Source organism: Phalacrocorax aristotelis, chromosome Z, assembly GCF_949628215.1.
Source record: "Phalacrocorax aristotelis chromosome Z, bGulAri2.1, whole genome shotgun sequence".
In the NCBI taxonomy this organism is placed as follows: Eukaryota; Metazoa; Chordata; class Aves; order Suliformes; family Phalacrocoracidae; genus Phalacrocorax; species Phalacrocorax aristotelis.
Window position 1 is genome coordinate 42,373,789 of NC_134311.1, and position 24,099 is coordinate 42,397,887.

Genomic DNA, 24,099 nt, shown 5'->3' on the forward strand with positions numbered 1-24,099 from the left:
AACAACACCTTTCTTCCCTGCCTTTACTGCGAGTCCTGTGGTTTAAGACATGACACAGCAGAAAAAACTAGGAACAGAATCTCATTATGCCATAAGCAGAGTTAATAAAAAATGCACAAAGGGTCCTGTTATGTCCCTTAATACCTTCAGAGATTCCTGAGCAGTCAACAGAGGAAGCCCATGCTCAAGCACACATCAGTGCAGCACAGATCAGGCTAACCCTCCCACTAGTTCTTCATAAGGGAAATAGCACGTCAATTTATGAAGAGAGTTTTGGTTTCTGGATTGCCAGCTTGCAGAATGAAGTGCAGAAACTTTTTCAGGGGCCCAATCTGTTCACATACAGTACAAATGACAGACAGGACTGTCTAAACACATCTGTGATTGTGAGCTGTAGTGCTGAAAATCATGCTGTCACTTCCTTCTTGCCATGTGCTGAGTGGAGGTCTAGTGGTCCCAAGGAGTCCAGCAGATCTGATACCAGCTGAGGAAATCATAAGGAAGAATGCACAATGCAGAAAATGCAAGTAACTAAGCCTCTTCCCCTTGGTTTTGATATGGTGAAGTAATCCATATCATATACGCAAACTCTGAATATATTTCTAAAATATTTTCTTCTGAATGAGTGGATATGTTTGTGCATTACTGATGTCCCTTTACAGGTATAAAGATTAAGCCCTGCAAAAAACCAAACCCACTGACCTGTAAGATGTATGCCAAATCACCACTATTGTCAAACTGTAGAAGGTTTAAAACATCAAACAATGAAGTCTATAGTTTTGTATGAAAAAAATTAATCAAGGCATCGACTCCATGTCAGGATCATCATCTTTTCCTGGAAGGGTGCCAACATTTAAAATCTTCTTTTGAATTTTTGCCCACCCTGTTACATAAATAATGCATACACTCATACTCCCCAGAAGGCAAAAGCTGGTATTTAATAATTAGACGTGAGACAAGAAAACGTCACAAAACCCCACCTCCTCTCCCACATTCTTCAAAATAGCTGTAATACTATCACAACATTGTTATAACTACAGTACTTCACTGATTGGACACTGCCCACACAAGGTGATCTAGTCTATACTTCTTTCTATACTATGGCTTTAACCTGCAGCTATATTTTTTTCATTGTTTTGGTTTGGTTTTTTTCTGTAAATACACATATGCAGTCTGTAAATACACAGTTTTCAGAGGTCTTCAGAGGATTTTGTAGTAGAAGTAATTGGATCATTTTTAAAAAACAATACTTGAATTGCCTTTGATATTTACCAGTGTTGGAACATCAACTTTATTTAGCAAAAGTATTGAAAGAATGTTTTCCAGTCTTTACTCTTCACTCCTCACCTAGGAGGATATTTTGTCTTCCTACTATCTGATTACTTTAAACTTTGCAACTTGGCATCTAAGCTTCCTGAGACCAACTGTAAAGTCAGATAAATATTACTTGTAACACCAAGGTAAGGCAGATCATTAAGTTATACCACATGATGCACTGATGAGCTTTTCCCTTGCGGTTAGCCCTCAGCAGGGACTTTCTGCTCTGGAGAACAGTGCTACCATATTAATGTTTATAAGAAGTTTAGCAACACTGCTTCTAAACACTCTTGCACAAAACACTGTGCAGCAGATTTACTTTCGAGCACAAATACTAAAGCTAAGTATGCAACACTACTTAATTACATAGCAATTTTTATTGACTACATTTTATGACTTTAAAGTAGATACAGAAAGGAAGCTTAAGAAACATGAGAAGTGCCCTAACTTTTGAAATCTTTAGACTAAATTATACAGTAGCTTGATGCATGACCACTGTGTTTTGTTATACACATCACAATTAAAATAGTAATATAAATTTTAAAAGCTCCTATACAGTAAGTACGCCTTTAGAAACTATAACAGCTTTTGAAACAAGAATCTTAGATTTTCTCACTTTGGTTAGGTTACACTTTCATTCACTAATTCATACTGTTTCAGCCATTTGCCCATTCCATCCATTAAATTACTTCAATTCTATTTACCATTTCATTAAAAGCATGAAATGCCCTTCAGAGGAGCAAAGTGTTAGGCTAAGGAAAAGATGTAAGAGGGAGAAAGGTTGAGAGATAAATAGTTTTGGTTGGATATTTTCCTGAGAAAATTCTGCTCACCAGTCTTCCACAAATGATACAGTGATAACAATGTAGTGAAAACGACACCCAGAGAGAATAACCTCTGTCAACAGCCAGCTTTTCCATTAAAGTCTGCTTAGTTTAAAAATCCTCCTGTAGAAGTTTCGTAGAAACTGTTTTTCTACACAGTTGTCAAAATTATTACTGTACTGTTGTTTAGAAATGGGAACTTGAGCACTAATGAGGAAATTTATGACAGTGAGCAGCAAAAGGACAAACATTTGCAAGGAACAGGGAAGATAATGCAATATTACAATCTCTAGTTTTTATTCGTGATAGTTATCAGTACAGCTGAGGACCACAAGGAAGATCTAGATTATATTCTGCTTAGGGAATAGAACCTCAAAAAAGTTTGATTAAACTTCAGCAAGCTCTTAACTAGGCAAATTCCTGAAATGGAAGGTCCTACCACCAGCTGTAAGAGCTGCATGGGTATGTGCAACGTCCTGCCCAGTCAACAGTACTGAAATGGTTCCTTTGCTTTCTCCCGTCTGGCAATACAAGGTAGTTTTAACAAGGGCAAAACTTTTAAAAAAGTTACTGTCAGGTGTGAGTGACTGCTCTGTGGAAATGGCTTTAGTGATATGCAGTGGTCCCTCAAAAGTATCACAGAGTGTCCTCTGCAGCATCTAAATCACACCACACAACTAATTTCAGGATGGGTCCATGTTGTTCCAGATCAACATATCAAGGCCTTGGACACATACTTATATTTGATGTTATTCAGGTATTGTCATAATCCTCTTGCAAGAATCCTCTGTTTACTTTACGCACATAGAATTCCTCTGCCACATGGAAGGTTCAGCTCTTCCAATTTGGGGTCTTCTATCTGCCCCCACTACAAAGTTCTTTCTCTGTCTCCCTGACCAGAATGACACTAGTGTCTTTCCAGGACCCTCACATACACAGAAAGCAGAACAGAAAGCAAGATGTCCCCAGAAGACAGAATGGAAGCCATCCTCTGCTAGCAGAATTTATTTGTCAAATGTATTCAGTACTTACTGCTTTTGTTTAAGTATGAAGATTCAACTCAGTTGTCAAACTTGTATCACAAATGGCAGTGTCTGCCCTTACAAAAAGTCTGGCATTTTATGTAAAGGCACTGTTTATTCAAGCCAAATGTATGTCAGGTTTCAAGACTATTTTTAATTATAACTTGTTTCAGTGGAAGCAGAAGACTCAAGAGAAAAGATACACATATGTGGGAGTTTGTAGACACTTTAATGCAAATGGCAATCAAAAGGCTGCTTGGAGAACATAAATGCCATACCTCATTCTTCTTTTGGTCTCCCTGGTTCTTTTCTTTAATAAAATTACACTTCTTATCCAGAAAAGTGCAGGACTAAACTCCATCAGTAATGCTGTTAGCTGTTAGTGTATTAGTCCACACATTTGTTTTCCTGAGCCTCCCAAACCCTCCTCCCCAAAACAAGAAGAAAAAAACCCTGCCTTTTTCATACAGCTGTGCAGAAAAAAAACGAGCTAGTTGTTTCCATTATATTTAGGACTAAAAATTTTAGGAAATTTGGCAAAAACAAAGCATGTCAGATGGACCAAACAGCCTCCTTAAATAAAAAGAGGTGGATTTCTGAACAAAGGGGAAGTGTAGTAAATTTTATCTCTTTTGACTGTAATAAAACATTTGATACACTGCCACATATCAAGAGATTAGATAAGCCACAGGACAATGAAATTGTTAAAGAAAGTCAAAACAACCACATGAAAGGGTAGTTTGGAATAAAAATGCATCAGATGAGGGAGGTGACCAGCAGACTTCCTCATGTATCATTCTGGAAGCCAGTCTTTATTCCGCAGCTTCATTACTTGCCTTAATATAAAAAAAAAAAATTCCAGTAACAGCAGTCACATCTCTCAGTGACAGAATTTTTGGAAAGCACCAGTCACACATAGAAATACTTGGGTGATTTATCCAGGTCAGCCAAAAGAAGAAAAATAATTTCATAACACAAGAAGCAAGATCATACACTCAACAGCTGTTAAGTGACAAGGGGATTAGATGATAAGACTATATGCCACCAAGTCCTAGGAAGTATCAGGAAATATACTTCCAGGAGAGAAAGTAATCTTGGAATTCTGTAGCAGTAACCTGTAGTCTTTAACCATTTATATTAAAAAAAAAAAAAAGAAGAAAAAATTATTTGCTTCTTTTAGAGTAAGCACAGAGAAGGGTTGTTGAGGGAGAAAGATGTTTGAAGGGGAGAGCTAGATTAACTTCTGTCACTTACTAATAGCACCATAGAATAAACCTTATCTCATCTAACGGTTGACATCAAAACAAGAACAAATACATCATCAAGGCCATGAATAAATTTAGACTAGAACTGAGGAAATAAATGCTAACCACTTCATGCAAAATACCCAAATGCTTTAAAAGTGATTATCAATACATTTAAGGAAGGGTCATAATGCAGTACTTAAAATAACAGGGAAGTAGACCAATGAAGAAGACACCTTCTATACTTTCAGTGAATGCTAGTCCCATGTTGGTTTCAGGGCAGACAACTGGGCCAACAAGTATAAGGGCATAAACACCGTTCAGAATTAAAGCTTGTCCCCTTCAAATATGAAATCAAACTGTGGAACCTAAGTTCACAGGGAAAGAAGTGATGTTAGTGTCAAACATTAAAACACAGAAAAAAAACATATTGCTTAAAATTTTTGTTCTCACAGGAACTGAAATCAAGTCAGCAACATTTCTATTAATACTTTCATAAAACTACAGTTCTTGTCTCACACAAGTGAACAGTGGAATTAGTTGAGGTTTTGTCGACATTAAACAAGCCCTCAGCAGCTGATATCCTCTAGCAGGCCTCTAAAGGACACCTCTAATGATAACAGGCATTCACTTAAATTAAACTTCTAAACAGGCCAAAACATGCTTGTGCAAGTGAGCTCTGGAGCCTAAGCTGTTTAACAGCTACTCAGAGAGCAGCTCTTAAAATGACAAACAGCTATAAATTTGCCAAAGCTTGACTGCACAGTTATATGTGCGCTGGGAATTCATAAGAAAATTTCTAAGTCACCTCTAGATTGTTACTGGATGCATCCAAGACCAAGGGAGAAGCCTAGACTGCATTTCTTACACTCCTGTGCACCAGCCCTCGTTCTCTTGGGATAGCTAGAACAACTCCAGGCATTCAAGGACACACACACCTTACGCAATGCTAGGATTAGTATATACGACAAAGGCAAGGTTTGTACAATGTAGACTGTGTAGTTGAATAGTACAGCTGTATTAGAACATAAAGTACAGCCGAATCCAGAAATGGCAAGTAATCTTCAGATTTTTGTCTTCTGAGTGTTTAGGTCCTATTACTGATTGCCTGGTCACCAACACACCAGCCTTGTGCTTCACTTCCATATACTGTCCTGGCTGAGCAAAAGCAACCCAACTGACTTGTAGTATCACACTGTATATGCAACTGAAGAGGAATCAGAATTCTTCAAGCATCACGGCAGGAAGATTTTGTAGAGGTTACAGACGCAAACGATAGCCCATGCTGTTCAGGTCAAATCAGGAGTTGTGGTGGCCACACACAGAACTTCATGAAATTAATCATTATCATCTAAGAAAACACCCTCCAGCCTAGCAGAAAACATAATGAAGCTCTGTGGAACTCTAGCACCTGTAGAGCACTTTTAAGAGCAAACCATTCAGAATAAATGATAGGGAAGAGGCTTTGAAATCATATTCTACACACAGGGTCCCTTGAAACCCAGACGACTAATACTTGTTCCCCCAAGCAGCTTAGTGAGACCACCTTCAGCTCCTGCTTCTTTCTGAGGACTCTGTTAAAGACTTATTTGCAAGGCAGGAGGTGTTCTCCAACAAGGTTGAAACAAAATGATTTATTACTACTGGCTGTAATCTAACCTTGTATGTCTATGCTTGTTAATCGGTTCTCATGTGATACTGTCAAATGGAATTACATTTTAATGGAAATTTCTGTGTGAAATACAACAGCCATCAGATTTACACATTTGCACTGCACACACTCAGGTAAGACTCCTTCTACCATAAAGAACTCTGATTCAGAATCTGAGAGTCTAAATATACGACTTACTACATTGAGTTCTTTTTTATTGAGAAATTTTTGTTTCTAAGTCCACTTGCTGCATTAGGTAGACTGTAGCCAGTACACATTAATATAGGTTTAAACTGTGTGTTTCTCTACAACAGTAATAAAAGTATTCAATATATTATTGCTCATGTTCTCCAAACTCATCGCACCACAAGTCTGGCAAGCGGATGACTATGTTAAACAAAAATTTCAGTCCTCTTTGTTCAGAGATAAAAGAATGGTAATAAGACATGCCCTTCAAAATGATTAATTTTTTATGTTTCTTTTCTCTCCAAAAAGCTATAGCTCTTTTTTTTAAAGGGCAGACCTAGCTGTATGTTGAGAACAGATTTATTGGACTCTTTTCCCTTATGTTGTTGGCATTTGCTGACGGGTTCCAAGTTCGGTGAGGAATACTGTAATAAATATTTCTAAGGCTACAAATGAAATACTAACAATGGTACCAAGAGTGGCTTTTTATTAAAGCACTTATTTTTAATTAAGTCCTATATAATTCTGTAACATCTATACACTTCAAATGTACTGACTGCTTAAGAATTCTGCAAAAATCCTCTTTGGATTTTCATGTTTTAAAATATATTAAGATGACTTTACCCTTCCCAATTTCCTCTTAATCTCTGGGTGAGTAACAATTTAGCAAGTCAATTCTGACTTCTCTTGCACTGGAACAAGGCAAATAATTAGGCCAGAATTTCTGACCTCTTACATTTCTGGTACCATGCTGACGCAGACAAATAAAAAGCAAATAGTCATCTGCACAAAAACATTTCCAAAAGCAACTTGAAAGTAGTGAACGGGGCTTGTCCTAATCTTTAACTACCTGAAATTATGACTATAACCCTTATCTCTCAGAGCAAGTCCTAAGAAACTGAAAGAGCAAGCTCAGGTTGCCTACATTATTGCAACAGGGCCTCAAAAACCTCTTTTTTTTGGAAGATACTTTCAAAATGTCATATTTCTTCCATTTCACTATCAGCCTTCTAGGACTTTTAGAGTAAATACTAGGATGTGTTTCATAATATACCAAGTCACTGCTTAAAAGTCAGTTTGTCAAAGAACAAAAGGTTCCTTCTTCAGAGAGAACTGTATCTTTCCAGGCTTCAGCACTGTTGATCCTTAAACATAATCAGTCATAAGAAAGGTTTCTTAGTGGCATACTTCTGGTACAGAGAAAGAAGATGTTCAATTTCAAAAGACTTTGTGCGATGAAAGAATTTCTTACTACCAGGACACAATTTAACCTCTATATATTTCTTAATTATTTGCAAATCACTGTTGTGCCAGATCACTTAGCATATAGCCTTCAAACTGTTTCAAACACATACCTTCATGACACTGCCATTTATCTGTATTTCAGATATTTTAAATATTTCTCCAATACCCTGGGAAGTGTATGGACTTAGTTCTAAGTAAGAAGATGGACAGTATCATTATCCAAAAAGTATGCTAATAACTCCACAAAGATTTTATTTAAATGTGAAAAGCAGTTTTGTCCATCAGAGATTAAAAAGTCAAGTAGCAAACACAATTTAAGTTTTTCAACAAATTTTAGATTTTTTTTCCTTTTTTGCTTTAAATTCCACATAAACATCTTGTTCCAAATATGCTTAGAAATTCACTAGGTCCCCTACTGCACCTGTGAAAACATGTTGCTTCATTGCTTGCATGTATGAGGAAGTCATAGAAGCATTTTCTTCAACTATGCAATAGTCATATTTTATTAAATGTACAGTTATCTAAAATAAAAATTTAAAAAGAATTGTATCTATACACAAACTCATCTCAAAACAAAGTCTCATTCTTTTATTTCTGAAGTTTCCCATTGAAAAAAAATCTATCTATGCTGACAAGTAACTCTGGAAAAATCTATAAAGATCATATTCCATTTCTTAAAGCAGTAAGGCTTTGCCAATGACACACCTCGATAGAAGAATCCACTTTAAAACCACAGTAACATGGGGAACTGTGTTTACGGCAAACTCTGCTAACTGGGAATCCTCTAGGTGGATTAGTTCATTAATGAATTAATTCAGCTACAGCATTTGTGACAAAGTCCTGTCCTGAACTGTGAGTTTTTCAAGAAGAAAACAGTGGATGTGCTATGTACGACGTGTGCAAGTCTAGAGTGGTCCAAGTGCATCAGATGCCAGGTGTACCACATGTGCACAAGCCAGCTTCAAATTCCTTTTCTAGACTTACCAGATCTACTGTGCATGTACTACATTTCCCATCTGCACATGTACACCAGATATACCTGGATTTCTGAACCCTCAACAGTACATTTGGAACTATAGCTGTGGGATACCTAGAAAATACCAGAAAAATCAACTAAGCCCATTGAACAAGGGCAAGTGGAGGACTTACTTACAATGCCCAGATACATGTTAGCTATACTTTCAATATCTGCTTCATTATGCACTTAATCAGCTGTGCATCTATTCCCAGCCCTTAACACCAATTCTAAGAGTGTTGTGTGCATGAATACACATCTATCACACTAGCGGTACAACAGTTGTCTCCAGCAGCATCAACATTTTAACTGCTGATTTTCCTCAAAAAATTTGAGACTTACCACTTCCTTCCCTACCTGATAGCAAAACAGTAATTTCTAGTTAAGGGGAACATCAAGATCCAGAGGCCTGGCAATTACAAGAGGTAAAGTTTTGACATTAATAAATTGATCTTCATACAATGAATTTGAGACCTGATTCACAGTGTACTAGATCTAATTATAAAGGCATAGGCATCTTATCTAGTCAGATTACTGGAATAGTGAAATATCCTCAATTTCAACTTTCTTAATTTGACTTGAAGCATTCCTTCCATTAGAACACATTCTGTAATGAGACATGCAGCTAGCAATAAACTGTGTTCTCCCTAGCTGCCTATGATGACAACATCATACTCAGCAAGGGTATTAGCACAGGAGGCACAATTAGCTATAGCTTTCTAGAGCCATATTATTAAGTGAAGAAAAACACTCTTATAAGAGGGTTTTTTTTTTGAGTCACTGGCTCCAGGAAATTAAAAATATTTTGACCTTTATGCAAATGGAACGCACCTGATATTTTGAGCATGAGACTAAAGATTACCCTCAAAATCATGACATTAAATAAAATGAGCTATGAAACATTCTATTAAAGACTATCTCAGTCTCTGTCCAGGTATCAGAATCACTTTGTTATCCTGCTATAATGCCAAGTGAGCAGGTGGAGATGGTCCAGGAAACATCCTTATACTAATTTGCCATGACATTCTTTTAACCTTTGCTAGACTTCAAAAAAAAAAAAAGAAAATGCTAAACAGACACATATTTGGGCACACACCGTTGTTAAGCCTTCCTTCTAGTTTCAATATTAAATGGGGTTGTTTTATGTCACAAGGCCCCTGATTATCTAGAGGAGTATCAGATATTCTCACTAGCTCTTTCAATTCTTGCAGGCTGGGTCTGACACAACTGTAAGGTCCAGCCCATGCTCTAACTCACCTGACTCAGAAAGAGCCAGATAACAGTCTGGGCATCGTAATGTTAACTATACCACTGTTTCTAAGAAGACAAAACCAAGGAGAAAAGGCTGTGGGAACCAGAAGAAAAATAGCAGGTAGGAGATAAGGAATCAACCATGGTGCAGAATCATTGCTTCAAGCACCCTGTACTTTTCTACAGATCTAAAACCCAATGAAAAAGTGGGATGAGCCCATCAACCCTTTTCAGTAGAATAGTACTTCTGCTCATGCTCCAAAAATAGCACAATATAAACACAATCTTATGACTCAACTTTCAAAACGACTTTACATATATACACTCACACACACATATATATATAAAAGTTGGAGTGGGAAGAGAAAAATATGCGCAGAGATGATAGTCTCAGTGTTGCAGAAAGTCTCTGAGGGAAGGAACAGAACAGTTAACACATGCAATGAGGACAGTCCACGGAAGACACACACAGATAAACCACTGACTTCCAAGAAAAATCTGACATCTTTAGATACAATTAACTCCTAAAAAGGGAGACACGAGTGGGGGAGGTTCAGACAGTCCCACAGCTGATGAAACAGGCAAAGTGGGACAAAGAGGTGCTTCTGATGGGCAAAGAGAAGGATAAGGATATTTTGGTGAGTGCAAAGAACGATCTGCAAAAGCTGGGTGAACTGCATTTTTTCTTGTCAAATTAATTTACAGCACATAGGGATCTTTAAAGGGTTCCAAGTTTCTCTTCAAATGAGGAAGCCTCCAACAGTACACACCAGCATGGATGTTGGTTTTTACCCTCTCTCCCTTTTAAAAAACAGAATAAATATCTAAGCAAACTTCTGCTTTAACAAATATTTTTGTACAGTTGCCACTTTGCCATGGCTTTCCCATCGAGGTACCACAACCTAATTGCAATGCAGCAGTCAGTAGATTACAGAGACACAAGTAGCAACTTATGCTTAGTTTATATCTCAGAGCCATTGTTTATTTGGTCTGCAGTGATGAACTTGTGTCCATAGTGAAACAAAATGCAAACCAGCATCAAGCCTAGAAGCATCTTGTTCATAACAATGAGAAAAAAACCACCTGATGAATCAAAACCATGAGTATGTCTCTACTGACTCAAAATTCATCCCTTATTTGAGAGTCTATTAATACTAACAGAAGGATATTCATTGATTAGGTTTTGAATAATACTATTTTGCTAGTTGTACCCTCTGTTAACTACTGCAGAAAAATCATGTGATCGACAGCACTGTGTCTCAGTTAATGAAACCGCTCCTTTCCACCACGCTGTCATCCTTAAAGGATGTTACGCATTGCAATCCACCTATTGTATTCTGCATTTTCTTAATTACTCAGCTTAGATTTTCACCAGCTCGTTCTGCAGTTTAAGTAGTGCCACCCTACTTGGAACATGAACTGTCATCTATATAGTAACACTCCAGCACTGACATAGGGACAAATCATTACTGTTTTACTTGCATCATAGCCTATTTCACACTATTGCATCGAGTTATCTCTGAACCTTTCTCAGTACCTCAGAGAAATAATCATCCGTGAGTTTTAGTAAGGTTGTCAAATCTAGTGACAGAGAAAAATCATAACTAAGGGGCTTGCCTTCTTAACGGCTTGTATGACTTAATTTTAGACTATGACCTTTTAAAAGCTTTCTAGTGTCCCTAGACTTCACAATCTTATCATTAAAGTTTTCATATGCCCAGCATCAGGCCACGTTCCACCAACTTCAAATGCATTGTGTCAGGAATGACTTTGAGCCTTTGTAGTCCTGGTCCATACAGGCTGAAAGCTTGAATTCTGATTAAACTGTATTTTCATACAACACAATATCTGTGTTCTTCCACTGTCCACGTAAATGATTGACGGCTGTCTTTTAATATTATCTTTTAAAATAACCATAATACCTAAACATTAGGGAAAGATTGCCTTCACACCAAAATGCACATCTAAAATCAAAAGGTCATCATCTCCAGAGCAGTTACATTGAATCAAATCTAGCCCTGTCACAATTTTGATAATTGAATTGGAGAACAAATATGCTCACCTCTGTGAGGTGGACCTCACTGAATCTATCTCTGCTACTAAGCTCATTAAAATCTTCCTTTTTTGCCTGCCTTGTTGCCTCAGAAGCTTCCCATTTGTCCCCAAGCTTCATTCACAACTTCTGATATTACTACAGCCTTAATAATTTCCTGTGACAACTTTTTGAGACCAAAGCTTCCCAGCAGCCCCTTTGGAAATTCTAGGTCATCCAGTCACACACAGTGGCCACATTTCCTTTCCTGTTTCTTTCCTTTTTTTTGTATCCCCTTCTCTTGAGTGACCACTAATGCAATTCCCTAGAGCATATGTGACCATGAAGAACTTCTGGTGTCTGGGAATCCTTTAACAACAAATGATGGCTTACACTGGAGAACCAGAGAAAACTGAAGAAGGAAAGCTACTGCAGATTTGGGTTCTCCATAATAACTGTCTTCAAAATGAAAAGAAAAAATGAGGGCAAATGGCGAAACATAATTTAGCCTGTTTCACCTTTTCCAACAAGAAAGTAATTTCAATGTTCCTTAGTTCTACTCTTAAAATAGAAAGAAGATCCCATTAGCATCTTCAGCACACCAACTAATCCAGTGAAGAATGCATCAGGGTGGGTATGAGGACTCATCTTCACCTTCCCAAATGACCTTATTCATTCAAAAGAGTAACAGCTCACCATGAAGGAAAGAGCCCTGTGCCACAATACCCCGTAGGTCAGCGTAAGGGCATGTTCTGGAGGAGCGAGGAATACTAGTGGAGGTCTTTGCTTGGAGTCAGAGAATGGAAATGCTAGGCTATTATTATTGCAGTCACCTCTGCTTGTTCATGAAGAAGGTCCAGGTTTAATCTTTAGTTTTGATAGCTTTGAAAGCAAAACTCTCCAAAGGAGCAGGAAGTTCGCAGACTATTTTTCCATAGCTAAAATTTTCAGAGCATGTACGTGGATATATAAAACCTGTCAGTCAATGCAAACTGGGTCTTTAAGTTTTTAAAACATGCAGATGATGATAACTACAAAGAAAGAGCTTGTATGATTCAACTCTTAGTTCACACTGCAAACGTTCCTTCCATGGATAAACCATTATTTCAACATTAATGTCACAAGTGACTTGAAATAGGGTACCATTTGTAAAGCAAAACATAAGCTTCTGCCCCCAGGAACTTCCTCTGCTTTTCTTCATTTTAGATTTGGAAATCATTTTCCAGTAAGTTGAGAAATACATATACACACAAATCTATACATACATATTTCTCCATTAATTTATTCTTGATCTTAAACGTATAATAGGATTAAGCATAAATACTGACATCACTGAAGCTTCATCTATCTTCATAAGGTCTAAATTTTTCCTAAGCTACAAACCAGCTCAGCCCAGCCACTAAAATTAAAAACTATCTAATGTGTGTTCATAAAAAGATAATTAAATACATGAGTAAAACACTGAAAAATAGTCACAGTAAATATCATATTATTACCATTCAGGGGAAATAATGAGAAATAAAGGCAGAATAAACAGCTATAATAAATTAGCACATTACCAGTAGATACAGTGTAATGAGAAAAAGTATTTCCAGAGAGCAAGCACTTACAGTCTGGCAATAACTAGCAGAAAGTTTTCATTTGCTTGTTTATTTAGATGTGATTATTTTTTTTCCTCCTTGCACCTCTGCAGTCACTGTGATTCACAGAGTTTTATAACAACAGCTTCTTTGTAATTCATGGCAAACTTCAACAAGCTGCAACAGGAGATCACCTTCTTGATACATTGTTTACATGGCACTTCCATTATGTCATTAAAGCAAATATGTTAACGAATGCAAAAAGAACAAAAGAACAACAGAAAAAAACCTACTTGTACTGGAAAAGAATATGGCTTTTTTAACATTTTAATTTTGAAATGTCACAGTATTAAGTCCTGCTTCAGCAGAAGTATTAAATATATGTTGCTGAAGAGTTGCTTTCAGCTACAAACACAGCAAATGGGTTATACTAGGATACTTCTGTCACTTTCCAGCCAGTGTTAGACTGAAAAGTGCAAGTTGTGTCTAAAAATGTGCTCCTGCTTTCTTAACTGATATTAAGATCTCGGATACTTTGAGAAGTACTTGTCTGTATTATCTTGTGATGAATAAAAGAATATCCCATAACCTTCAGGTGAATTCCAAAAGCCTATATGCATGCCTTACAGTAGTTGCTTCCTATCGTAAAAAAAATAACACAAATCAAAAGACCGGAGAGATCTCACTTGCAAAAGAGACTGTGGAAGGTAAAAGCATCTCCTGATCTAGATACAAGTTTTCATGCTCCTAGTCACAGGTCTAGGGACTTCTCATCTCCCCACACCACTTGGTTTCCTTTTTCCTTACTCCTAAATTATTGTTTGTAATTTAAAACTTTTTTCTCTTTTTAATGAAATCCAGTATTTTCAGGCAAGGCCTGAGCAAGGGTACAGAACAGATAAAAGGTCCCACAGAAAAGCAAACCTTCAGGGGCCTGTTTTGGCTTTTTGTGGGGAGGCCAGGGACAACAGTACCTCTGTATCACCAGCCCGCAGACTGCCAGTTCATCCACAACATACAGTTAGAAGCGCTCAAGATTTTAAAAGATGTCTGTTCATGCTGGATATTCAGTTTGAAATCAGTCTTCTATTAAAAAGGAAGGGCAGCTACATTATCAGGCCCCAAAGTAGTAAATGAGATAAAGTCAGAAATCCCCAATTGTTAATAATTTTTTAATTTTGCCCAAGGATTTTGACACTATCATTCTAATTATTAAACTTCCATCTCCTTTTAAAGTACATGTATGCTGACTTCAGATAAAGAATAGACTGTACAGTAATAATTAACAAATATCTCCACAAGAAATAAAGAAAAACAGGAAGGTAACTTCAGTCTTGGTATTTTCTTAGACATAGTATCTTCAGTATAATAACCCCGATGCATTTTCAGGGGGACAAACAGATAACAATTGTAGAAATGGAACTATTGTTCTATCATTTTAATGAGAATTTGCCCTCTTCGTTTGGGTTTGGTTTGGGTTTTTTTTCCTAATTTCCTCATCTCCTGTGTTAAAAATCACATCCTAACTCTGCAGTGGCTTGCATCACATGTGCCTGCAGTCACTTACACCACACGCCGCTCTACCAAGCGCAGAGTACGACTCTCAAAAGCTACAGTCATAAAATAATTCACCATGGAAGGCACTTCTGAGGGTTGCTTAATATAATCATGTTCCAGAATTATTGAAATCCAAGATCTGAAACTTTCCCTTCAGCACAAAATCTATCCATTTCAAAGCCACTTCATATTAACAACAGAATATTACAGATGTTTTGCCAGCATCAGACAGAAATCAGTCCGTACAACAGAACTCTCTCACAAGAATGGTAACAGGCAAGTGAAAACATTTTCCTTGGGACAGCTCTAATAAAACCATGAACACTAAAATAATAATGAATTTTTAACCTTTAACATCCAGCTGTCACGCTACTTAACAGACCAGCCCACACATGCAAAGAAGTAATGCACAGAATACAATTTTTTTTTTTTCCTCACCAGTAAAGGAACAAATATATACTGGACAGCTGACCTTGAGTAAGAAGTTTCTTGACAGGTTTCCTCACTGGAAGCCCACTGCAGGGAGACACTAGACAATTCATTCAGGACAGATTCTTAACACAGCAACCTCATGTTGAGGTGCAGGAAACTGTTTAATCTGAAGTATAAATATCCATCATTTTTGGCTTTGTTATTAATCCATCCAAATAAGCAGTCAGAAAAAAAAATGTTGTTCATCCACAGCACACGGGGGGGTTTTATTTAAAAAAACCAAAACACTCCACTATACACTATATAATATTTTGAAAACATATTTTATAGAGCCAAAATGAAGAAAAAAGATGTTACCTAAAAGATAGACAAAATGTCTAATTCATCATACATGAGAGCATAACTAATTCTTTGCACAAATACTTTGTCTTCAGCTACCAAGCACTTTAAAAAAAATCCATGGTAAAACAAATATTTTCTTCAAAGATAGTAAAACCAGACCAAAATTAAAATTCATTATAACTCATTTGATGAGAGTCCTACTGCAGCAGAACACCCAACCCGCAACCTGTGCAAACACCTCTCATAGGCTTCATCTGCCCAAGCCCTCGCCTCACCTCCCAGTCACACCGCCAACAGAGATTTCTGCTTTCCATTTTTATTGGATCTTTTATTGTTATGCTTTCTGGACAATGAAAGCATCAGGAAAGTATTACATTCAAATACAACAGACACCCGCTTTTAGCTAGCTCCTGCAAGCTAAATCCTGTAGCTGGAGGATGCAGTGAAGAGCTGGGACTGGGCTGGGGGCGGGCTGCAGGAGAAAGGGGTGCACCCTCCTCTCAGTGCAGGAGGCAGAGCAGACAGGCAAAGTGTTACTTTCCCTTTTATAATATTATCAGTTTATTTTTTCCAGTCCCTGCCCTGGGCTAGAACTACTATTTTTGGTTAAGAAGTGTGTTTTCACTTCTGATAACCTGTTGGTATGCTTTTAAGATTTTCAAGTTATTAAGATTAAGATTATAGACAAGAGTTATTAGGTGTGCTAGTGTGCATCTTTTAAATTAACATTCAAAGGACTTTTAATGTTGATTTTCAGGAATCCCAGGGTAACTGAGGCTGGCAGGGGCCTGGGGAGGTCTCCAGTCCCAGCCCCTGTCCAGAGCAGGCTCAGCTGGGAGGTCAGACTGGGCTGCTGAGGGCTTCATCCAGTCACGGTGTGAAACTCCTAAGGATGGAAGTGGCACACCCTCCCCAGGCCCCAGCTGGGCTGTCCTGAAGAAAAGGCTTCTTATCTCCAGAGCCCACCTCCTGCCTCTCGCCCTCCTACCATGCACTGCTGTGAAGAGCCCAGCTGCACGTCCTCCATTCCCCCCAATCAGTGCTGGGGATGCTGTTGGGTGCCCCGAAAGCCATCACTCCTTCCAGGGCAAGGCCTCCAGTCTCACCATCTCAGTGGTCTCCCCTTGTCTCCCCTCATCTCCCACCAGTTTGCCAGTGTTGTTCCTGTATTTGGGACCCAAACTGAAGTCAGTACCCAGACAGGGTCTGACAAGGACCAAGCAGCGGGGACAGTCCCTGCCCCCCCGGCCCTCAGGCCATGTCCTGCTCACACCACCCCAGGCACCGCTGGCACTTGCTGCTGCCCAGGCACACAGGTGGCCCTGGCTCAGCTTGCTGCCTACCAGCACCCAGGGTTATGCCCCAGAGCTTCCCCCTCCCCAGGGCTGCAACTCGTCTGGGTTGCTCATGGAGATGCTGGACAGGACAGGCCCCACTCAGACCCTGCAGGACTCCGCTTGATACCAGCCTCCAGGCAGCATCTGACACATAACCACCACCCTGTGAGCCCACCACCCAGCCAGGTCCTCACCTGCCAACATGTCCTCCCTCCCATACCAAAATGTCACACCTCAGGTACAAGAACATTGAGGCAGACAGTGCCAAAAGTCTGGCTAGAGCAGAAATAGATGGCATCTGCTGTTCTTTTCTCATCCCCACGACTTTGTTGCAGAAGGCAATCAGGAAAGCTGTGATTTACCTTTGGTAAATCCTTGCTGATAGCTCCCTGTCACTGTCTTCTTCCTGCTGTACCCAAACGTGGGCTGCAGTAGGTCTCACTCCTTGATTTTAGCTGGGACTGATGGGTGGTTGGCTGGCCTGTGGTTCCTTAGGCTGGCTTTTGCCCTTTCTTGAAGGCAGTTGTGACATTTGCCTTTCTCCACTTGTTGGGGACCTCCCTGTTCTCCGCAACCTGTGAGAGCTGATGGAGAAGAGCTGCACAGGGGCATCAGTCACCTCCCTCAGCACCTTGGGGTGCAGCCTGAGAGGTCCCAGGGACATATGTGGGTCAAGTGCTCCTGCCCAATCCCTGACTTGGCCACCGTCCACAGCTGGTAGCTCCTCTCCACCTTGAGCCCCATCACTAAACACAGACACCTGGCAGACCTTATTGATGACAACAAAGAGGGTGGTAAGAACCTGCCTCATTAGTGTCTGCTGTCACTGTATCACCTTCTCCATCTGTAGTGATCCTGACAGGGAGATCATTGTACATCAGGTAGTCTGTGATCCACATACCAGTTAACCAGAGTACACCCAGGCCCTTGCTGTGCTGCACTGCATGTATGACTTGGTCTTCAGGCTGTGTTCTTCTGCACAAATTCCTTGGCTGCAGGACAAACTCAGCCAACTAATTTTAAGAGAGGAGCCTGCAGACAGCTCCCGCTCATCACTAGCAATTATACCACCTGTACCACCCTGCCTTCATCTAAAAGTGCAGCAAGAAATTCTCATGAGAACACTGTTTCTGCTTGCCAGCAGAACAGACAAATAGAGTTGTTTCTTCAGAAGAAAATCCTGTAATAGCTTGAATGAGCAACATGGGTCAGCCTTTCAGGCTCTTCACAGTGTGCTGCACGAGGACTGAAGGACCATTCAATAACAAGAAGTTGTCCTTGACACCCTCTAGCAATCTCCTGGATGCATGTCCTGACGCATTAAATTTCCCAATGAGGATGGGGGTCTGTGACACAGAGACTTCCACAGGTTGTTCAGAGAAAGCTCCATCTACTTCCTTGCCCCGGTCAGTGGTCTGTAACACATCCCACCATGGTGTCATGCTTGGCAACCTCCCCTCTGACCCTGACCCACAAGCTCTTGTCCAGATCTGACCCACACACATCTGAGCTGCTCCTTCACACAGGTGGCAGCCCCCTTCCTCCTCTTCCCTGCTTGTCTCTCCTGAAAGGCTTGTTTCCATCTGTCACAGCACTCCAGCCACTTGAGCTGCCCCACCACATCACAGGTATCCCAGAGATGCTGCAGCTGTATGACTACATGCTGAGCTCTCATCCCTTCTGCTCAACTCCCAGGCTGTGTGCAGATGTGCACACACCCTGGAGGTGAGTGTCCTTTTGTCCCCCAACCTGCACTTTTGCTTTCTGCCATTGACCCACCATTTTCTTACTTAACTCTTGCTGTAATCTGTCCCCCATGTCACTCCTAGTTTAACAGTCTCTTCAGTGGGCTGGCCAGCCTCTTGGCAAAGATGCTTTTGCCACAACAAGTGAGAATGAGAAAATGACAGCTGATTTCTTAAATTCAGAAAGGTGGGACTCAGAGGGCAAGCTAAGTTTTTTCAAGGTGCCCTAATCCGCTGCATGACAGGTCACTCTGAAATCCAGCTCTTCACTCACTGGATCACAACTACTGTACACTGTCTGTTCCCCAAACACATACACATGTAACTTCAGCTCAGCTCTGCCATAGGGTAGCTGATTTCTCCCTGAAAATGTTTTGTACTTAGCCCATCTGATTTTTAGCCTCTAGGACAGGACCAATGACCTAGTTCACAGCTGTAATTTCATTGATGTCACAGCAACATAAAAGAGAAAAGTTGTATTTCATGTGTTTGTATATTTCTCTCTTGTCATTTTGTTTCTGAGCTACTGTAAATACCCTGTGGGAAAAATCAGCTCAAAAGCAATAAGAAAAAGCTATTATCTTTGAACAATAAAGAAAAAAGTCACCATAATCAGAAACTGTACAGCAGAAGAGCCATTCAGCTCCTTGTTTACTAAACTAGAACTCTATACTGTGCAGCCCCTAGTTAAAATGGGTTGAAAAACCCACATAATTCGGAGGCTGGAAATACAAATAACACTCAAGATCTTGGTAGAAAGAAGCCAGACTTTCCTTTTTGATGGTCAGAAATTTAATGTGATCCAAACTGTGATCTGTTGTTTTGAATGACAAAACTTTCATCAATTTGAGCTGGGGGTTTCCACTCAGCTTTCTGTTACCAGAGCTACAGAAGCAGATGAGGGAGAGAGAGGAAAACAGCGGAAAAGGCTTCATTTCTAAAGCAATAGCTGTACTTTAGTCCCTCAACATGTAACCGCTTTACTCAAAATGTAACTGAGGTCAATACATTATAAATAAAGCTATCAGCTTTAAACGTAGAGATTGTTTAGAGGCAGCCACGTGTGTGACCTACAAAACAACTCCCTCTCTATCACTCAGGGACTAAAATCAGAACAACCTAAGTAAAAAGCCCTGCTTTGGTAAAGAACTAAGGCTGCAAATTATTCTTCAGGAACTAATAATTAAAGAAATAAAACAAAGGTCAACTTCTAGGATAATTACTTGTTACTTTTTCATTGAATAAGTGTGAGACATCAGCAAGTTCTACAACCATGTGAAGAAAAGGAGCGTTGGAAAATTCAGATATTGTCAGACAATACCTGATAAGAAGGATGCAGAAGAATAACATAGCTATTCTCACTACTAACCACAACATACAATTACTAATTCAGAACTCCTGCATTTGACGGAAAATCTAAAGCAAGCCTTAATACAAAGGAAATTAGTTCTTCAAAATGCAGAATTTTCCTTTTCTTGCACAAGGACACCTACCTAAACGGCTTTGCAAGACATTCAGATGAGACCCTTCATGCACAACAAACACACACGGTTACTCTGCATCTTCTTTTGAAGAAATCTCAGTTTTAAAGTAGTAAGTTTGTCACATAGGTTAAACCCCAGAGATTGTGCTAGAGAAGTGATATTCTAAGTTTTCAAGGAGGTGCTGAAGGATTACCTACAACAGCCTTCACCTATCCAAAACTGTCTGCACAAGTAGTGGCCTCTCCCCTGAGGCACATGAGAAAAGGCTATTAAGCTAGCCTGCTTAAGGAGCAAAATAAAGCAAGTCCACACATCCTGGCTAGTTTCTAGATAATTAACAACACTGACCAAAACCAGCCTTTCTTAACTAAAAAGGCACAAAATTAAGCTGATACCCCAGAACAATGGTATTAAGACAAGGTTAGGAAAGAACTATGAAAAAACAAAAAAATACACGTGCACAGCAGGACTTGTGCCATCCTCCTGCTTCAGCGCTGAACCCAAAAGTTCTCCTCAGATCAGTGACAACCTTTAAAAAGTAAGCTGTGGCAGACAAATAGAAGTTACTCCAAGAACAACACAGTCAGAGACACAAGGCTGGGGGGATACCATAATGCTCATGCTAAAAGGATTTAAGTCTTACTTTTTTTTTTTTTTCAGGGATTGTTTGGGGACAAGGAGGAAGGAAAAGAAAGGTGGTGGTGGGAAATGTCTTAAGGATTAGTATGTTCTGGCATTGCTTTGGAAAATGATCCCATGTGAATTATTCTTTTCTTAGTTTCAGAAATCCTATGCTCTCTTATTAAAAAAAAAAAACAGAAGTGTGTAAATGAAGAAAACACAAACTAATAGCTACCCATTCACAGAAGTGTTTTATAAAAAAATAAAGCTAAATTAAAAAAAACACAAATAAACAACTTTCAGAATCAATCATTCCCACCTGTCCTGCAATTTATGGAATTTAGTAATTTAAGTGTAATGCAAATCCACTAGTATAAATACACCACGTTAGTACTGCTTTGGAGAAGATAACAGAAAGAAGTTGCTCATTTATTCAGAAAGATTCTGGAGATGTAAAGATTAATCCAGACTTTCAATTCTGGCCGAACGCGTGCAACCTGGATCTCATTCATGGTTCTGCTCGGAGTAGGAATTCATCTCTGCTGTAAGCCACAAGAACCACTTCATTTAGAACAACAGAAACTCAACATGCCCTACAAAAAACCTGAATCCTCAACTGCATTGTGCATTTTTCTGATGAGTTCTGGTAATAGAACCCTTACCTGGGAATTCAATTTAAGACACTTACTGCAAGGAGAAGATAGTGTATGCTGGAAAAAAAAAAACCCAAACCCCTAAATTATAGTGGTTTAACCTACCCCGTAGTACATGTGAATGCAATGCTCCTCCCCTTCCCCCCGTTAAGACAATACTGTTACTTTCTCTGATGCTTTCTTGTTGCCATGGCATCCTTTCTACCGTAGGTCTCTTCAACCTATGTTATTTCCCCAGTTGGCACTCAACCTGTGGGCATCTTCCCCCCCAGCTCCAAAGCTCATAAATATATGTTTCTTTCTGAAATAATAGATTGGATCTGTTGAATGAGACATATCACTCCAGACCTCAGAGAGTCAGCTTTTGGTAAAAACACAAAACATTGCTCTAAACACACGAGGGCTGAGGTTGTACTTGGACAGTGGGTAGTTCATCCAAAATCTCTGCAGTGTTTTTTCAGCACCTAGCACTAGGGTTCTGATCCCAAGGAAGAAAGACCGTCAAGCACTCTAATAAATGTCACTCACTCCATCTACTTGAACACTCAATTTGTTCTCTCACTTTCCATGTATATTTTGCAAGCTGTTTGTCTTCCTGACATGTCGTCTATGCATCTTCATCAAGATGTCTGTCCATCCACCTCAGAGATCCTTGGCATATCCCGCCGCGCTGGCTGAAGACAGACAACCCACCGAGGAAGACGACACCTTCCCAAGAAGAAAAACCTCAGCTTCCCAAGCGCATGTTTTTAGTCTACCTGCCTTCAACTCCATCGCTTACGGTAGCTGCCGCTTTCCCCCCAGGCGCACAGCGCAAGCACAGGTCTCCAGCCGGCACTTCCCAGCCGCACCGCCGGCCGACACGGCGCCGGGAGCTGCGCCGAGCCCCGCCGCTGAGCGAGCGCGCTCGCACGTGCGCGGAAACCGAAGCGGCAGGCTTGCACCTGTTGCAACTACACCGGGGGGGGGGGGGGGGACGACGGACGACACGACACGACAAGACACGACACACGGAAGGATTTCTTCCTCCCGAAGCGCAACAGGTTTCTGAACATCCCCCACCCACCTCACCCCAGCGCCCGGATTCGCGAGGTGGCCGGGCGGAGGAGCCCGGTCGCGGTCGGTCACTTACCGGGGGCGCGGGCGCGGAGGGGCCGCCGCGCTTGGCGGATCCGCGCCGGGAGCTCAGCCGCCGCCAGGACTCTGCCAGCCGCCCGCGGCCGCCGCCCGCCGTCCCCTCGGCGGCGCAGCCCCGCTCCGCCGTCCCGGGGCTCCGCCGCCTTTGCCCCATGGCCCGCCGCGCCGCCCGGCCCCGCCGCTCGCCTGGCGCCTCTCCCTGCCGCCCTTAGCTTTAACGACGGCGCCGAGGGACGGCGGGGCGGGTGACAGGGGGTAGGGGGGGCGGGCTGGGGCGGAGCGGCACCGCCCGCCCTCCGCGGCCGCGGGAGTGCCTGGGGGAGCCCCGCCGCCCGAGCGAGGGGGGGCGAGCGGCGGCCGGCCCCGCGGGCGGGGGCGCCCGGGGGAGCAGCTGCAGGAGGGGTGGTAGGGGACACCCCCCGTGGGGGGTGGTCGGGCAAGCGCGGCGTGCTGGGTGGCTGCTAAAGCCCATCATATGCCACAGCAAAACCGGAGTTTTAACCTAGGGTGTAAGCCGAAACGGGGCGGTAAGTGAAAGGGGCAGGTAGCTGCACTTAAGCAGGTAGCAGCTTAAGCTGTGCTTAACCGTGACAGGTTACAACACCTGTTCACTTCAGTGTCTAGATCTCGCCAAAATCTTGCCAGGAGGCTTCTTCTCATTAAACTAAATTAGCAGTTCTACTGAACTAGAGTAGTAGTTTCCCCATAATAAAACATGTCCAACAGCACTTACAGGTGTACAGCTTCCACACTAAGTCCTGCATTTCCCCCTCCTGTTTACACTTAGGAGACGGAAATGCCAAGGCAGAAGCAAAAGATGGCGTGCTACCTGTTGGTAGGGCACACCTTTGGGGGGGCCTGCTTTTCTGTCTTAAATTCAAAGAGGAGCGTCTCTGGAATTAACCAGCTCTGTACTAACACTGGAAGGGTCTCCTTTGTCCTGGTCAGGGTGCTAGATTTGACATGCACATTGGGTTCATCAGCTCTGTGTGCTGACCACAGGGCACTGGTGCAGTGCCACAGAGGAAAGCTGCCTCTCCTTTGCCCTCCAAACTCACTGCTGATTTGCTGTCACAAGGTGAGAGGATGCCCAAGTTGCCACGGCTGAACTAACAAGATGGCTGGTCAGCGTGTTAACGTGTGAGCTCAGGCAACAGCATTACAGAGTAAATATTTCGTCTTGTTCTACACAGCCATGTAAAACCCATAAAAATTTAGATAGACACTGTTTTTCAGGGATCATTAAAAATATAGTGAGTGTTTTGTAGGCATTAAACCACCAACTTGTACTTACAACTTAATCCTTCTTACAAAGATTTCTTAGAAGACCATTTTACTAAAGAAGTCAGATGTCTGCTGCTTTTCTGACTAGCTGAACTGTATATTTAAAAAGGATGATATGACATTATAATAAATAATAGTAT

The 24,099-nt window shown here is 40.9% G+C and overlaps 1 protein-coding gene across 1 annotated transcript in view; it reads right to left on the reverse strand.

The window, feature by feature from the left end:
* TRPM3 (transient receptor potential cation channel subfamily M member 3) overlaps positions 1–22,829 on the reverse strand; it is a 452,616-nt gene extending 429,787 nt beyond the window's left edge. Inside the window, exon 1 of the mRNA XM_075078767.1 lies at positions 22,671–22,829. Coding sequence (XP_074934868.1) covers positions 22,671–22,829 — 159 coding nt within the window. The remainder of the gene's footprint in view (positions 1–22,670) is intronic.
* Between the last annotated feature and the right edge of the window lie 1,270 nt (positions 22,830–24,099).